The 19,559-nt window shown below is 35.2% G+C and overlaps 1 protein-coding gene across 4 annotated transcripts in view; it reads left to right on the forward strand.

Annotated features, from left to right (window-relative positions):
• The window catches only part of LOC136028807 (calcitonin gene-related peptide type 1 receptor-like), a 199,055-nt gene that overhangs the window by 80,938 nt on the left and 98,558 nt on the right, over positions 1–19,559 (forward strand). For all 4 annotated transcript variants that reach the window (XM_065706716.1, XM_065706721.1, XM_065706728.1 and 1 more), the window contains exons 6-7: positions 3,393–3,613; positions 12,066–12,232. In XM_065706716.1, the coding sequence (XP_065562788.1) occupies positions 3,393–3,613; positions 12,066–12,232 (388 nt within the window). The remainder of the gene's footprint in view (positions 1–3,392; positions 3,614–12,065; positions 12,233–19,559) is intronic.

Here is a 19,559-nt window from a genome sequence, read left to right on the forward strand (position 1 = left end):
TAAAATCTTTGGATTATAAGAGTTTCCCTGAGAAAAATTTTTTGAAATAAAATGAAATCTCAAAAAGAAAAAACGCTTTGAAAGAAAAAAACACCTGGAAAAAAATTAAATCTCTTAAAGTATTACGTAACACCGCACGTGTTTGATGTGCTCAGTTTCAAACAGGGATTCCCTACGGGGCCCTGAAGAAACAAGTTGCCCGTGAATGTGTCATCCTTAACACTGGTAAACATTCCCTATTACGTAAGAAGTAAATAAATCAATGAAAAAATGTTTTTAAGAAAAATGTTTTAAAAACGTCCTGAAATGTCTTGAAAATGTCTCGAAGAAAATTGTCTTAAAAAACATCTTGAAACTCTTGAAACGTCCTGAAATGACTTGAAAAGTCTTGAAAAATGTCTTAATAAAATTCCCCCGCTTGACCAGTGGACCCTAACACGTCCTATTATGTAACCATTGAAAAACTATGATATAACGACTAAACATTCCCTATCATATAATTAACACCTGCACTTCCAAGCGAACATTCTTTATTAAATAATATACACTTGTATCTATTAGAACATATTCCCTATGATGTAAATACCAAAGAAATCCTGAAGTAAAGAAGCCCTGGCCCTCGTGGGGCTCTTAAACGCTCAAAGAAACTATAAGGTAATTAACACTTGCATCATTTAGAAAACATTCCCATGACATAGCATGCACCTGCATCTCCTAGAAAACATTCACTATGATATAACATGCACCTAATGGCTGTCGTGGAACGACGGGATAGGGATATTGTCAGAATTGTGGGACAGGGTGGCATGTAAAAGCAGGGACATAGGTTTCGTTGGTATTACGGGTTATGGGTGTCTTCGAAGGTGTAATGGTGTCACTATTTTTATCAAAGACACATGTAATTGACAAGAATAATCATATGATTGACAGCATATTAATGAATTCACTTCAAGAGAAAGAAATTAAATTATTTCCGCCCCTCTCCCCTCCCAGGGAGTGAACGCATCCTTTTCATATCTATGATGCGTAAAGCATTACAAAAAGACCATAGATAAGTATAAAATACCTTGGAGAATTAGTATCTTTACAAAAGATGTTTTGAGCAGTTTCATACTGCCTATAGGACAAATGAACAACCTAAACCAACAAATGTGACAAGAGCACTCCGAGCAGCTAAGGAAAAGGGTATTGAAAAAATGTTTAAAGTAATAATAAACGGAAATAAACACTATACAGTAGTTTGCTTGCGTCACGACAATTGCGAGAGTCAAAAACAAAAGTGAAGAACAAAGAAACATCCAGTTTGGAGGTAGCCGCCTTAAAAAATTAAAACCAGTCCAAGATGAAAGTGAAGAATAAAAAATTATGTGGTTAAAAGACATGGGACAACGAGAACAAAGAAATATGCGGTAAGAAGATAAGCAGCAGTGGGAGTTACAAGCAATGGAGAGATACTGAGTCAGATTGAGTCAAAAATGAAAGTGAAGAAGAAAGAAATATTTTGTTAGAAGAACAGCGTCATTACAATCTTGATGCAACAAAATTTGGTGGAAAACCAAGCACAAACCTACAAAGATGCCCTAAACTATACGACTGTTGATTACTAATCATCAAAACCGTTTAGTGCCATATGTATTCCCTGGGAAGCCCTCCTTTTTCCCGAGGAAAAATAGCAAAAAAAGGGTGACATATTTGGCTATTGCTATTTAAAACGAGAATCAATATATTATACAAGCCTACTACATTCTGAGTGCTGAGGCCCGGCCTCAAAAGATGCTACATAGTTTTCTTTCCTAACTGGCATATTTCCGTGTCTGGCCATTAAAACGACCTAAATGGTCATAACTTTAAGGGAGAAATTGTATTTTTTCCTAGGTGGTCATATCAAACCACTAATGGCGGTTAACTAATAAATACCAGACAGTCAGACCCTCATCCCATCTAGACTATGCCCTCCGCTTAAAGTATGGATATATTGACAATATATGCCTATATATAAGCAAATTTGGCTATATATAGGCAAATTGGACTGAATATAAACAATTTGCCTTTGTCAGTTATAATTGCCAAATTGTCATTTATAATTGTCAATTTGGCAATTATAATTGCGAAAAGGCGAGGTAGAACCTCAACAAGTTGACTCTATTTCGGCATTGTGGAGTGACATGCATGAGAGGTGTAGCATAAGTGGGAGACACTAACAACGGCAATCAAAGGGTCAAAATTAACCTTGCACTTGATGCCCATTTTATTGGACAATCTGTCTTGGCTTTTTCTACACTTGGCCATGACTTGACTTTTTCCACAACTATTCCCTTTTCAATTCATCTTGGACTGTTGACGCAATGACACCAAAAAGAGGCTCACATTGCTAGGTGATGCCTAACATTGTGCTATGTTTCACAAAAACAAATTTTTAATTGCAAATTGTTTTGAGACTATTGAAATCATGTTCCTTCATTATTTTTTAGATGTCCCATTTGCAATGTGTAACAAAACAAAGGATTGTAAGTTTTTTTCTTTCTAATTGTATCGTACAACGATCGCAGAACCTTTACGTCTTTCTTTACGTCTTACGTCGTTTCTATTTTAGCCAAGCCTAAAGTGATATTTCTACAATATCCAGGTCATAATTAGTCACGTTTTAATATTAAACAAAAAAAGATCCTATGTTCTAATAATCAAACAAATTACACTAAAAAAATGAAGACAATCATTTAAAATGATTGTCGACCCCCCTTCGTAGAGGGGGTTTTTCCGTTACGAAGAGGAGAGAAAGGTATAGTATTTTTTTTAATTGTCAGAATTCATTACTGGATGTTAAAGATTTTAAAGATTTTAGTTATATTTGATCTTCCAGAAGGGAAAGCAAATGCTCAATCTGACTCATTCTTCTGGGCATCCAAGTAAAACACTAATTAACAATAGTGGTAATATTTTAACTTATTTCAATTCCAAATGAATTGTTTTGGAACGTTTTTTTTTCATACTTACCCATAAGTGTGCTTATCAACTCCAATACCATATTGGATATTGTGCTATTTCCCCGATTTTTCTTATAGATTCAAAAAAATGCATTTGCTAATTTCTTATTCCCAACCCCCTCCCAAAAAAGGCACTTACCATTTTCAGTTTGCTTTAACTGTAGGTGATTTCTGAAGAAAAAGAGAAAGGAAATTAAACAAAATAGTAGTTCCAGCTTTGGAGTCCTATCTCACACTGAATTCAGCTCTTAATGAGCAGCACACTTAGCGTTTGTTTATCATCAAATATCTGATTCATTTATTTTTATTTTAGCCAATTTATAACGCAAAATCGTTTAGTTGTTTTTGGGAGATATTCTATGGCATTTATTTTACAATTTGCTTATTTATTATTTATTCTTTTACCAGGTTTGGTGTCAAGTATGGTACATTTTAATCCAGTATTTTTATATAGTCAACCATCAATGGATGTTTTGCGAAGGTCTATATCTACATTTGTTGTTGTCACTTACGTTTGTCAATGAGCGGCGATTGATGTCCTGGTTCTACATAATTGGTTGGATTTTACCTATTCCTATCCTAGTTACTTATGTCTCTCTCAGGATTCTTTATGAAAAATCTAATTACGAGTAAGTTGTCTCACAGTAATCCACAAATATTGTTTCATAAATAAAATAAATGATGATTTAACCTATTTTTATCCGTATTAAAATGAAAGGTAACTTCAAGAATTTTAGGAAATAAGCGTTTTACTCTCAGTGTTTTGTAAGATATGATTTAGAAAAATCAACCAAAGACCCGTGGCTACTTAATAATACTAATTTTTTGAATAGTCAATGAGCACTAATTTTGTTTTTCAATTTAAAGAAAATATTAAATTGAGTGAAACAAATTCAATAAATTTGATGAAGATTAAAACTTAAAACGAACAGAAATTACTTTGTATATGAAAGGGGCTGCTTCCTCATCAACGCCCCGCTCTTTACGCTAAAGTTTGACTCTTTCTCTTAACTCTACCTTTTCAAATAGTAAAAATCTTTAATGTAAAGAGCGGGGCGTTGATGAGGAAGCAGCCCCTTTCATATTCAAAGTAATTTCTGTTCGTTTTAAGTTTTAATGCCGCTCCTTACTTTCCGTTGAAAAACACTTGTTTTTTTTCTACTTGATTTCTGAACGTTTTTGAATAAATGCATGTTTTTGATTTTGGCTCTTGGCAGATGAATAATTAAAACGAAATTTGAATATTTCTTTTTTTGGCTAAATGGCTTTCTCGTAGTTTTGATCAACTGATTTTGCGGGGCAGGAGGCCTAGTTGCCCTTCCATTTTTTGGTTACTTAAAAAGGCAACTAGAAATTTTGTTCCAATTTCTTGAGAATGACCCCCTGAAACACAAAAGCCGTAGAATAAATAGTTGAATTTACTAAAAGTACTTTAGCGTAAAGAGCGAGGTATTAGAAGGAGGTAGGCCCATCATATGAGTAATAATTACTGTTCGTTTTAAGTTTTAATACTTCTCCTTACTTTCAGTTGAAAAACTTTTTCATATTTATTTTTTCATTTTTTTTTAAATAATGCTAAAAAATCCTACGCTCCCTTTATGAAAATTTTCTTCCCCCATGACAAATTCTTCCAAGGACAGTTCCCCCAAAATATTCCCCCTCTTCTCACCCTCCCCCAACCTAAGAATCCCCCTGAGACGTCTGTACACTTCCACATCACCATTACTATATGTAAGCACTGGTCAAAGTTTGTAACTTTAGATACCTGTGCAAGAAAATCCTTCGTAATATTATGTTCCGACAAATAAAATCTATGAAATAGACTGTTTCCCACACAGGAATCCTCTGCACAATTTCTATAACAATAAAGCTATGAATCAAGTGTTTTATATCCATCCTCCCCGAGAGTGTGCTAGAATCCAACAATGCTATTGAATATTGATCTACTAGGCAAACCTGGCTGCTACATTGTTATTAGTTTTCCGACATAAGCTAGACAGGATAAGTAAGCTATTGAAGTCAGTGAGATGTTACGTACCATTGGTTTGATTAGAATTGTGCAAATGATAACATATTGAAGATTCATCCTAGAGCAAGAAATCTAAAAGATGAAGACTTTATATTGTACATACAAGTTTTATTGATAAATAAATGCACAAACATTATTGAAACACTTTATTCTTAGGGCACTGAAATCAATATTACACAGCTATGAAAGGGTTACTTACCACTATAAAGTCATTCAAATGGAGATTGTCAACATAAATGCTAAGAAATTCACCGTAAGTATACCCACAATCAAAAATATAATACTGCATGAAAACCATAGCTTTTTAACGATAAACCTAGATCCGTTAAGTAGAGGGGTGTGTTATTAGAGGTAAATTCAAGGCGACACAAGACCTGTTATTTAAATCCATATTATTTTTATTTTTGTTCGTATTATTTTTGGTAATTCCGGACCTGTGCCACTCTATGACAGGCCCCAGTTACCTTCTGGCGCTCTTCATCATTCCTAAGGCATATTTAGATATTTTCATGATAAAAAAATGCTTTAAATCCAATGGTTCGTTTTTTCGCAAGCCGACCCCAACGTGATGCACCATATCAATTCACGCCACTGTGACACACTATGGCTGACACAATGTAGCCTCTGGCACAAACTATCATTTTTAACATATTTTCAGATATTTTATTGTTAAAAATTATGCTTTAAATCCATTTTAATCTGTGTTTTGGTAGCAAACCCTCCGTGATACCCCACATGGCAATCCCCGACCTTTTCCACTCTATGACTGGCCTGTTGCATCCTCTGGCACCCCTCACCAATCCTAAAGCAATCTCAGATATTTTGAGGATAAAATAAAAACGGAATTGCTTTGTTTCTTTTCTCGCTCTGATGTTTCAACCAGAGTTTTTCGACTTTTTCCAATACTAGCTATACCAGAGCGGATTGTTGCTTTGAATGAATGAATGAATGAACTTTATTACCCGTAAAAGTATAAAAAACACAAAGTACGGAGTATTATAAATTAATAAAAACAAAAACGATAAACAGCGAAGAAAAAAAAACAAATTCTAACTAACAAAAGACAACATGGACTAATTAACCAGTATCAATATGGAAAAAAGGCTGCAGAGGGTCATAAACATGAATGAAGTTGATAGTCTTTTTACATAAATCATCACTGGAAGACCGAATCAGAGAAGGCACGTCAATTAAACCAAATCGAGCAATTATTTTTTTTTGTTTCGGTGCCATCTAGGAAGCCGGAGGAGGAATTTGCAATATCTGAAGTAAGCCGTACGTAGAGTATGTCGATCTTTCTTACGAAACAGATAAGCCATGCCTGATATAAACAAAAGCACAGGGGTGCAATAAACGTTATAAATCATGCACAAACCGTTGCGCTTGTAACGACTTTTATTTTGGGATATTTTTCCGTAAGCGACGAGTAGGTTTTTCACGGCTTGATTCACTAGGGATGAACAGGTAGTAGAAAGTGTTGGGCCGAAACACAGACCAAGCCAACTAACTAAAGAAGAACTTGGTAGAACTGCAGTCCCAGTAACGAATGGAGCGGCTGCATAAGGGCTATTAAAACAAATAAACTCGCATTTAGACGCATTAACTGACAGTCCAATCTTAGATAGTTCATTGGTTAATATAATAAAATTAGAAAGCAATCCACGGCGAGTCCGGACAACAAGAAGAACGTCATCTGCATATGCAATAGATGACAAACCAATATTACCGTAAAAAACAGAACTTCTAAGGGGACGCAGGGACGATGCAAGGACGCATTTAAATATACTAGGAGACAATACGGCACCTTGCCGAACTCCCTTATTAATTTTTACCAAGTCAGATATTTGGCCATTCCAGGTAACTTGTATTTTAGACTTTGAATACCAAGAAGACAATAAACTTAGTACGGAAGGATTAACACCTGAAGACGCAAGGGAAAATAGAGCCTGAGAGTGCACAATATTGTCGAAAGCTCCCGAAATATCAACAGTAAGACAGTATAAAGACATTTTAGTTTTTACGGCATCTTTCATGAATCGGCTTAAAACATGATCTGCATGGGAGCAACCGAAAATTTTCCGAAAACCAAATTGAAAAGGCATAAAATCACAATTCGACTCAATTTCTGGTAGTAACAAATGTTCAAGCAACTTACTTAAGAAACACTACTGTAATGGGACAATAATTCACACATGACGCGGGGTCCTTGCCTCGCTTTTGAATAGACGTTACACGGTCACTAAGGAAACTATCAGGAACAAGCGACTGTGCTAAGCAAGACTGGAAAAATATTTGTAGATGGTTAAGTAGAGCAGGACAATCATAAGCAAAAAATCGGTAAGAAAGGCCGTCACCATCAAGGCTATTTAAACGCTTAATTTTTCTTCTTAACTTTCCTTGTTCTTATGTTTCAACCAGAGTTGTTCCTCTTTTTCACAAAAATACCAATACCAAAGTGGAATTGTCTTGTTTCTCTTTCATTCCTTTGTTTTAACCAGAGTTGTTCAAACATTTTTTCCCAGAAATACCAATAATAATGCAAAATTGCTATGTTTTTTCTCGTCTCTTTGTTTCAACCTAGACTGCTTGACTTATTGTCTTCTCCAAAAATTGTGTGTGTGTTTGTTTGTTTTTTTTTATCCTGAAAATATCTAAAAATTCCAAAGGGGTGCCAACGATGAGGAATGTTAGATAGTGCCACAAGTCAGTCATAGAGTTGTGTAGGTCAAGAATTGTGAAGCTAGGCATCACGTTGGGGATAGTTTTTATGAACACGGACCAATAGATTTAAAACATTATTTTTAATGTAGAAAAATACCTTGGGAATAATTCCCAAAAATTGTAATAACAAAGCTGGAGAAATGCACAAACACAAAATAAACACATAGAGTCAGACATACAAGCACTCCAAGGTACACGCAGAGACAGACAAACAGAGACTCAGGCACACGGATACGGTGAGAGAGAGACAGAAAACAGAAACGCAAACACATGGAGTCGGACAAATAAAGACAGACAACGAGACAGAAAAACATACACTCAGACACACAGACACTGTAAAAGAGAGAGACAACAAACACATACTAACACACAGAGTGAGAAATACAAACAAACAAAGGCAGACGCAGAGATAGACAAACATACACTCAGAAACACAGGCACGGTGAAAGAGAGAGACAAAAAACACAGACGGAAACACAAAGCGTCTTACACACAAAGACAGACACCGGGACAGGCAAAAAATACACTCAGACACACAGACACGAAGGAAGAGAGAGAGAGAAAGAGAGAGAGAGAGAGAGAAATACAGCCTAACACATAGAGTGAGACACACAAACGCACAAAGACAGACACAGACACAGGCAATCAAATGCTCAGACACAGTTACATTGAGAAAGAGAAAAAACACACTTACAAACACAAAGGGTCAGATACACAAACACACAAAGAAAGATACAGACACAGAAAAACAGACGTTCAGACAAACAGGCAAAGAGAGAGAGAAATCAAATTAAAAAATCACAGTCACACACAAAAATAATCAAAAACAGACGCCGAATAAACAAAAAACAGCCAGCAAACAGACACTCAGACAAACAGGCACAGAGAAATGGAGAGATAAAGCAAATACAAACACATAGAGTCAGACACACAAACAAACAAATACAGACACAGATAGATGCAAACAGACACTCAGACACGGTGAGAGAGAGAAAAAAAAAACACACATTAACACACAAAGACAAACACAGAGAACGGACACTGAGACATAAAGGCACGGTTTGAAAGAGACAAAAACACAAAAAAAAAAGATAAAATCACACACATAAACACCAAAAGGCAGACACAGAGACAGACAAAATAGAGAGAGAGAGAAAGAAAATATCTACACAAACACACAGAACTAGGCACACAAAGACAGACACAAAGACTGAAAAACAGACACTCAGAAACACAAGCATTGTGAGAGAAACAAAATCTACACACAAACACACACAGTTAGACGCACAAACACAGAAAAGACAGACAAAGAGACTGACAGAAAGACCCTCAGACACAGTATGACAAAGAGAGAGACATAGCACATACAAACACACAGATTCAGGCACAAAAACACACAGACACAGAGACAGGAAAACATACACTCTGACACACAAGCACAGAGAGAGAGAGAGGGGGGGGGAGAGAGAGCGAGAGAGAGAGAGACAAAAATATACAAAAAAACACAGAGTCAGACAAACCAACACATAATTAAAGACAAAGAGACAGACAAACTGACATTCAGACACACCAGTACGGTGAGAAAGAGAGACAAGAAAACACACAAACATACAGAGCCAGACACAGAGACAGACAAACAGACGCTAAAAAAGCGGGGAAAGAGATACAGAGACAAAAATATATAAGCACACAGAGTCAGACACAAAAACAAAAAAAAAGACAGACGCAGAGACAGGCAAACAGGCACTCAGACAAACAGGCATGGTGAGAGAGATTAAAATATATACACAAACACAAAGAGTCAAACATAAAAACACACAATGACAGACACAGAGAGAGACAAACACTCTCTCTGTCTATCTCTCTGTCTCTCTCTCTCTCTATCTCTCTCTCTCTCTCTCTCTCTCTCTCTCTCTCTCTCTCTCTCTCTCTCTCTCTCTCTCTCTCTCTCTCTCTCTCTCCTCTCTCTCTCTCTCTCTCTCTCTCTCTCTCTCTCTCTCTCTCTCTCTCTCTCTCTCTCTCTCTCTCTCTCTCTCTCCTCTCTCCTCTCTCAGGAATGACTAGTAGGTAGGTGTGATTTTAAAACTTTAGATGATATACATAAAATTTGGTATCAAAAGGAGATTGTAAGTGTCATTTGATAAAGCAAAACTGTCTGAGAAACTGTTTCCACCCACTAAGTATGCTAAAAAATATATATAGATCACAGACCTCCTTTATAGAGTCCTTGTCAAAAATTTTTTATACATCCTGTTGGATTAACTTGGTTTACCAGCTGATAATAGCTAGCCCCAGTCCCAATTCTTTTATATGAAATATTTTGACACTCACCATGTATTCCCAAGAATTTCCTTTATCACCGGAAGCTGAGTTTGAGACTCATTGTAATGTTTCACCGAGAAAATAAAGTTGGCCAGGAATTTTCTTATCACTGGAAGTTGAGATGACACCATGTGTGTCGTGGTTGATGGATGTACTGTGCGGTTGTATCAGTTTTAAGCATCTGGGAATACATGGCGCTTGTATTTGTGTAAGGGATCCCGGGGTAACATGACACTTGAGGTATTGACCCCAAACTACTCAGGACAATACAATGGATACCTGCTCACAGAATTTTCCTGTGGACCGGAATTGTATTAATGGAAGACATACTCTTCTTAAATAATATTAGAGGAGCCATATCTAAGGCCAAGAACGGTAAAACTGAACTGTGTGAAAGAAGAGTTGGATATTGAACTAGGGCTAAGAAATTGTTTAAAATTGAAATATGGCCAATCTGTCCTGAAATGAAACATATTGAAAAAGGGCCAAAAAAATTGCAATATAGGGTTGTTTAAGAATAAAAATTTTCCCAAAAGTTCAGTATGACTTACTAATATCACCATTGCTTCATGCTTTCACCATTATCTCCTTTTTACCTTAGGTTGATTGTATTGACTCCGTAGTCACATCATTTTGGAATAAGGCTCAATATATGCTAAATCGTAACATTTAGTACCCTTTGTAAGCAACAAAAGAGATCACACGTTATAAATTGATTCTCCAAATAATTTTTCAATTAATAGCAACTTGGTCCTCTTTAGGGAAAAATTGTAGTTTTGTGCCAGAAAATGGTAGAAAATCCACTTTTCTGTGGCAAAATTTATTACAAAATTTAAAAAAAGACTAAAAAAAGAACTTTATAATTGTTTTAATTCTTTTCTGCCCGAGCCTTCTTCTGGCTTTAGGACTATTGGATGCGATCCTGTTTAGATAGAAAAACAACAAACAATTAGGCATGCATCCTTGATCTTCTTTCTCAGAAAAAGAAAAAAATCTACGTTTTCAAAGGAAGGAACTTGAAACCGCTGCAATAGGGTTCCCTGATATACTTAATGTAATTACGTAATTTTTATTAAGAACACTTCCTCTTTTGGGGCGTTTAAACTATTTTTTTGAGAATTTGGCAAAATGTCTCAGACTCGTAGCTGTTGATGGGTAACTTTAAATTTGATGCTTCTTATATATATGGAAATACCATAGAAAAGTGAATTTTCGTTGACGGATATATTGTTATCTAAACCCCTTTTTAGAGCTTTATTACTAGCCCGTGTCGCTGCTTGCATACAGTTTTTTTTACCAAAAACCGCTTTTTGATAGATCACTCCCTTTTCATGACGATAAAAAACAATTTCAAATAGGGATAGGTCCTTTTATTACACAGTAAAAAACAATGAAAATGTATTGGATATTCCGATCACATATGCAGTGACAGTCATCTGTGTATCTTCTGGTGACGGTCACTGTATATGTGATCGAAATATCCAGTATTTTTGTTGTTGTTTCACTTTCTGATAAAAAGATTTATCCCTATTTGAACTTTTATTTAGCTTTATTGAAAAATGAAAATCTCCTTGGCTGAGAACATAGATAGCAAGGCAAGTAGCATATATTATTTTTTTTAGTCAAGCATTTACAGTTTGAAGCCTATAATCTATTTGTTACGAGACTTAGATTCTTTAACTACCTTTCAACTATAGTTTTGGAGACAGGATATTTACTGAATCTTTCAATCCAAGATTGAAGTTTGTCGAAATTATAGCCCCTCTTGATCTAGTGTTTTATAACTGTTTACTTTTTGGATAATCACCTCAATAAGTCTTCAACAAGTTCTTATGGCGAAAGTAAATCACTTTTACTGCCTTTCAACTTAGGAAACTTTCAATGTTTATAAATGCTTTACGTTTTAATCGTGACTAAGGGTTAACAAAAGAAACTTAATGCGGTCATGAATAAAACCTACACTAAACCCATCAAGTTGCACAGATTAATGTTTTTCCTTTTTTTTCTAGGTGTTGGATTCACGAAAATAACCATTCATTGTCCTATTACGTCCTTTCAGCGCCCCTTGTTATATCTTTGGTTGCAAATTTGTGCTTCCTATTCAATATTATTCGTCTTTTACTGACTAAACTAAAGACCATGCCAGGAGCTCACCAGAATTGTGGACATAAGCGAGGTAAAAGAATTAGAACTTTTAAAAGATCCTTCCAAAATCGACTACCGTATATATCTGTACCATTATTTATATACGGGAGCCAATTCAAAAGGGGGGGGGGCTATTTATGTTACTTAATTTGGAAGTTTTTTTCACAATGGGTTTTCATAACAGAAGATTAATGAAAATAGAATATAAATTGCAATTTCTAACTTTTTGAATTATTAATTTTTGACAAACAGAATAATAAATAGCATTGCAGCTATCATTCGAAACCAACTTTGGTTAGTAACATGGGAAGATAGGGATTCAAATAGGGATTCATCACTTACAGAGTAGCATCTGTTGACTTAGATAAAAAAAAGTAGGAAATTTCAAAGAAAAGCGGGTACTTGGTATAATTAATCTAAAATGTAAATCAGAGCTAATCTTTTTTCTGTAAGTGGTAATTAATCTGCAATTTCTTTCCAGTATGCCCAAAGAAGGCCCAGATTAGCTTGGAAAAATTTTGACAGGCTAAGCAGCCTAGCCGGTAGACATATTGGAATCATACTTCTGCTTTCTTTACCGTCAGTGTAAGGTAAAGTGCCTGAAAAAACAAGTATGTAACGTTAATCATGACCAATCGTGATCAAACCAAGCTGAAAAATTTTTATGCGGTTACCCAGCCCCTCTATCGCACTGGTGCATATTCTCATGAAATTGGCCGTTTTTGCATAATCCATCAAATTTTATCCTTTGTTGCTGCTGATTTATACGCCATAACGGTTCAATGGCTGCTTTATTTATAATGAGCTGTAAAAAAACGCAAACATTATTTGAATTGAAATGTGTTTTCTTTTTATCATACAATACAATTAACTGAGAGACTAATCATTTTCAGCAGTCCATTAATATAGTCCATTAGTAAAAATTGATTGAAGAAAAAACGGGTTTAATTTCTATAAAATTAAACCCGAGTATATAATTAGTATATACTCCATTAATGTATAGTATAGTCTATCAATGTTGTTTAATGCATTAATATATGGCAAAGGGTATGAGGGCTATTCAAATAAACATTTAATCCTCAGAGCATGGGAGGACATTTCCTGGGAAACGAACATAGAAATAAGAATTATGTCATAGATTAGATAAAGCTAGCCTAGGCTAATACAAGCTATTTTTTAATTTTATTTTTGGCATTCAGAATTTGAAGTATCATATTTCTATGCCTATTTGGTTCAAATATCTTGTACTAGCTTTCGCGCTTCAGTATCTGCAATGAATGTTTCAATGTGCACATATTTGTGATTTTCCTTCATCAGTTATCCGTGAGCCATGTTGTGTTAAAAATCGTATCTCTGTGAACGAAGGGTAAGTTAAATAATTAGGTTTTTTAACCACGTACAAACAAAAACAAAAAAGAGGTTATTTCAAATTGTTTGGGTGAAAAAGTGTGGCTATATCTAAAATGGGACCAATTGATGTGTTCTTTATGTACACATGCAACGACCGCTAGGACTTCGAATATTGAGCAACACTCTAAAAATATAGGTGAAACTACAAATGAAGATGAATGTCATAATATTGCTAGATTTGTATGAAAGTTTGGAATACAAAATTAATTCGTAATGAATTTTACTACCAGTAGCAATGACGATACATCTACGAGCTTTGCTGCATTTCTTAGCATTAATACTAACAAAAAAATATTTATCCATGGTAAGTTTTTTAAAAACATTTTCCCTATTAAAGCATTAACCCTACTGTAGAGGTTTCTAGCTCCTATCTGCAAAAATGTGGAATTTCTTATTTTTTGCCACAAGACGGATGACGAGCGCGTGTTTATTTTTTGTTTTTTTTATGTTTTTGTTTTTTCCCAGGGATGATCGTATCGACCCAGTTGTCCTACAATGTCACAAGAGCACTCATTCTAACAGAAATTAAAAGTTCTAGTTCCCTGTTTAAGTCATAAAAAAATTGGAGGGCACCTAGGCCCCCTCCCACGCTCATTTTTTTCTAAGGTTACCGGACCAAAATTCTGAGATAGCCATTTTGTTTATCATAGTCGGAAAACCTATTAATTATGTCTTTCGGGACCACTTAATCCCTCACAGTCCTCAGGGGAGGGGCTAAAAGCTACAATCTTTGATAATCGTTTACATATAGTAAGGGTTACTGGAAAGTGTACAGACGTTTTCAGGGGACTTTTTAGTGTTGAGGGGGGGTGGTTCGGGGGAGGGGGTTACGTGAGAGAATCTTTTCATGCAGAGATTCATCATGAGGGAAGAGAATTTCCATGAAGAGGCTGCAGGATTTTCTAGCATTATTTTGAGAAAAAAAAATGAGAAAAAAAAATTCAGCTAGAAGTAGGGAGCAGCATTAAAACCTAAATAGAACAGAAATTATTACGTAAATAAGGGGGTTCATCTCCTCCACGATACCTCGCTCTTTATGCTAAAGTATTTTTAGTGATTTCAACTATGTATTCCACGGGCTTTGTGATTCAGGGTTCATTCTTAAAGAATTGGGACACAATTCAAGCTTTAGTGTACAGAGAGAGATTTTGACGAGGGGGCAAACCCCTTCATATACATAATTAAAATATTCAAAAACCAAAGTTCGTTACTTAAGTTATTTCGTAAGTTATTACTAATAAAAACAATCATAAAAAAAATAAAAACTTCTAGTTGCCTTTTTAAGTAACCAAAAATTGGAGGGCAACTAGGTCTCCTCCCCCACCCATTTCTTATATGAAAATCGTCCAATCAAAACTATGAGAAAGCTATTTAGCCGAAAAAATTAATATGCAAAGTTCATTTTAATTATTCATGTATGTTAAGCCAAAATTAATTCAAAAACGTTCAGAAATTAAATTTAAGTAAACAAGTTTTTTTACTGCAAGTAAGGAGCGACATTAAAACTTAAAACGAACAGAAATTATTCCATGTATGAAAGAGGTTGTCCACTCCTCGACGCCTCGCTCTTTACGCTAAAGTTTAATATTGTTGTAAAAAGTTGAGTTGTGAGAAAGAGTAAAACTTTAGCGTAAAGAAAGAGGCATCGAAGAGGGGACAACCCATTTTATTTACGGAATGATATCTGTTCGTTTTAAGTTTTAGTGTCGCTCCTTACTTGCAGTAAAAAAAACTTCCTTTTTTTTATTTAATGGTACTTTAAGATGGAGTTATTTTTTTGGAGAGAGAGAGAGAGAGAATAATACAAAAAAATGCGCAATTGCCAATAAGGCTTATGGCCTTTTCCAAACTATAGTTACAAGAACCTAATGGTGAATTCCTCATTAAAGAAAGAAAAAACAGGCAAAAATGCTTCACTTGAGACAAATCTGTATGCAACAATACTATTTTATAATTTTACTTCATTAAGGCAGGACGGCTCTCAAGCAATCTTCCTATACCTCCCATGTTAAACGTTTGGAGTTTGCCTGACGTTCCTGAATTAGTGATTTCGGTGGTTTTTATTTTGACAGATATAAAAAAAATTGATGAATATTTTAATCAAATCAAATTTTATAGTCGACAATTATTTTTTTTTTATTTTATTCCAAAATAATTATAAAACCTGTCTCGGTTTTACATTCTAGATTGCTACACTTAACACTGTTGTTATGGGGTATCAAAAAATAGAGGAAAAGTATTTTATTCAACAATCAGAAACTTTTTTCTATAATGTATACTTGCTGGCTGCAGTTCCTTCAAATACTATACATATTTGTGTTCCGAAGTAAAAAAAAATTCCTCTCAAAAGACTATATGCAGCTATAATCGGAGCTCGTGAGAATACATAAATTAGACCAGTGACTAACTACTCAGATTGTTCTTGAGCAATTCAGTGAAGTATTATTTAGTTGTAACCGGTTTAAACAGAATCTGGAGAATAAGTAGCGTGCAGACATCAAACTGCCGGTTAATAAATATACATAAAAAAATTGTATAAAAAATTACAGAAAAAATTAATAAGGATAATTCATGCCTAATGGTAATTTTGAGTGACGAACCCTTTAGGTTCAACCCTCTCATGTTTGTTTAGCTAAAGCGACGAAGAAAACTGATAACTTTGTCTTTGACTGAGTTGACGCCTCTGAAAAAGAATTGACTAGGGAGTAAAATCCTTGGACTTCCGCTAGGAGTGAAAAGAAGAAATACTGTAAGAAGGGTTTCCCATGTAGAAAGAATAACGCGGTAAATCGATAATATAGACCTCGTAGACCTCCTAACCAGTTTTTTAATAATTAACGAATTCCTTGTCTCATAATCATGCTGACCACTCTCAAACCCTTAGATTAAACATTCAGATGCACTTTAAAATGCAGTACATCAAAAATAAAAAAGCCTTATGAAGCTTAACAAGGCTTGAAACAGGTAAAATATGAAGTTTTATAGTGCCTATAAAACTATATCTACTCTGTATGTGCCTAAAAAGTAGACAAACACATCGAACAATACACGTTTAAGTAAACCCTATGTAAATGAGCCCCCCTGCCACCGGTTCCTTCTGAAACTGAACCTCCGTTTAATGGAACCCCTGTTTGACTGAACCTCCGTACGACGCGACCCCCGTGCAGTTCAAACCTGTTCAACTGATCCCATATTCAACTGAGCTGATGTTCAAATTAACCTCCGTTCAACTCAACCCCTCGGTGTAACTCAAAACCCATTATCCAAAGACTCGTTCAAAGAAAGAAAAACGCACTTGCGGATATCAAGTTCTATTTGGAACTCTCAAGAACTTGCTTCATAACTAATTTTATTGTTGATATGAAAGTAAGTAGCATATGTCATTAATGAGTCAGCTTTGTATCTGAATGAATCTTTTCGTCTTTGTTTTTCACTTGGTAGTTGTTTTTTTTTTTTCAAACTCTTTAGTTTTATTTAAGACTTGGCATGGGAATTGGGAATATTAGAATTCAAAAGGAGGATTTTAAATAGCTGCTTCAAGGTCTGGAGTTTTAAGGATTTAAAAGATTTAGGGATATATTAGGGCTGTAGTTTTAAGCTTGGAAATTCCTGAGGTTGAACTTTTATGGTTTCAAGCCTTTACTTTCCAGAAATGATATTAAGATTGCATTTTGGCACATATTTGCATTTTATAATCATAAAATTATATAAGGTTTGCTTCTCACTCAATTGGACTATCTGTCTTGGCTTTTTCTACAATTAGCCATGACCTGATGCCCACAATTATTCCATTTTAATTCAAAAATCAACGAACTCAGAAAATACCCATGGATAATGAACTATCCTCCGTTTTATACAATCCTAATAAGGGGGAATTAAAGCCAGGTTTGCTTCTCACCCAATTGGACTGTCTGTCTTGGATTTTTATATAATTAGCCATGACTTGATGCTCACAACTATTCCATTTTAATTCAAATGGCCTTCGATGAAGGTCATTTGACCTTCATTGACTCCATTGATTTTTGAATGAAAATAGAGTATTTGTGGACATCAAGTCATGGCTTATTGTAGAAAAAGCATGCAATCATGCAACTCCATTTCGTCTTTAATTTTACCCCATTCAGCTCAAACCTCAAGCAAGTCAACCCTCAGTGGTTGAGTTGAATGATGGTAGAGTTGAAGGGGGGCTAAGTTGAAGAAGAACCTAGTCAAGCGGGTGGTGAGTTGGACGGGGGTAAAAGTGGTAGAGCTGTACGAGGGTTCTGTTAACCGGTGAATGATTTGAATAGGGTTGAGTTGCACAAAACTTCACTTACCTGGATTCAATTCCACAGGATTCAGTTACTGGAGGGTCCAGTAGCAATTGAGCTTACTGATATTAAACATGAACAGAATAAAGATAAAAATATTTATCTAAGTATGTTAACTGGGAAAAATATTTTCATTTCTTAGGAGTCCCTACATTTCAAGCAAGTTTAGATGATATTCACTGTAGGCCTATATACTTTGAAAAAAATAAGAGTCTCGTCCACTATTATACCCACATATTTCGCAAACGATACATGCTCAATTCGATAAAAACCAACGTTAAGTTCCATTATCCAAGTGAGATTTTTGCAGTTCAGATTTAAGGGATAGACTTTCGTCCACTTTTACAGTTTTTGACACGCTATTTCTTATCATAGTTAATAATGCATTTTACGAAGTTCATTTTCTGAAGTAAATCGTTTTCTATCAAGACTAACTTTAATAGGTGCTTAGAGAGAGACATTCATTTTTAAATGAGTTCATTAGACAAATCTCTGAGATCTTGCGGTAACGTGTTAGTTCTGGCAGGAAAAAATAATCAGCTATGAATAATGAGATGAAGCATGCAAAAAAACAATTTTCGTACTTTTCTAAACAATGGGGCTCAAAAACTCCAATACAGGGTTTTTGACCATGAAAAGTTGATAAGCTATCTTAAAACTTACAATTTCGGACAGTTGAACCGTCTTTGGGCAAAAATTCATGTCCTGTGATAGAAGTGGCGGGACGCCACTTGATGTGGCAGAATGTTTTTTTCTAACAAAAGTAGGATCATCTGCTGACAATTCATCAAAAATGTTGATGATCTGCAGAATTTACACCATTATGAGCTGACAATTCACATACAAAAAGAATCTCGCCTTGGCATTCATTACATACTCAAGACTTGTTTTCAAGATGTAGGTGAAAAACTTCTGCTTAGGATCCTAGAAAATGACAATCAATTGGCTTAATTAGATTTTTTTTTTTACAGAATGTTGGGCATATGTGGGAAAAAATAAGTGTTTTTTTTGTAGAAAGTAACGGAAAAAGAAAAAAATATACTATCTCGTAATCCCCCCCCCCCCCCCGTCGTGTCAATATATTACTTTCGTTTTGCCCCTGACATCGCTATCAATAGATCTCACGACACTCATATTATTGACTCGAGTTTATTTTTTCCAGTTTGTTTAACCAGAAACCCGGTCCTAAAAGCCTTAAACAGCGTTATATTATCAAACATTGCACAGTGAGCAAAAACAATTCAAAGTAGAGTTAAAGTATGTACTTTAAAAGAACATTTAAGTATGAGTTCCATAAAAATAAAATAGTTTATTATGTATGATAGAATACCCCTCGACCTTAAGAAGCTATAATTTTTCACTGACACATTGTCAAATATTTGTTTTAGAGTGGGACTAGTGAAACAATTTTATTGCATAATTTGATCCCCCTTCCCGAGCAATCAAGCTCATAATTGCACCCTAGACCCAATCTCTTCAAGGCTTCCCTAGTTCACTATTGCCCCTCCATGGCCATAGGCCCTCCTTGGGAACCATGTCCCTCATCGAGCCATAGCTATCTAGCTTCCTTGTAACTCATGGACATACTTGGCCGATTCCCTCTTCCCCTCCTGTTGATTCCTCTTGTAAGATATTTAA

The sequence above is a fragment of the Artemia franciscana genome, chromosome 1, assembly GCF_032884065.1.
Source record: "Artemia franciscana chromosome 1, ASM3288406v1, whole genome shotgun sequence".
NCBI lineage: Eukaryota > Metazoa > Arthropoda > Branchiopoda > Anostraca > Artemiidae > Artemia > Artemia franciscana.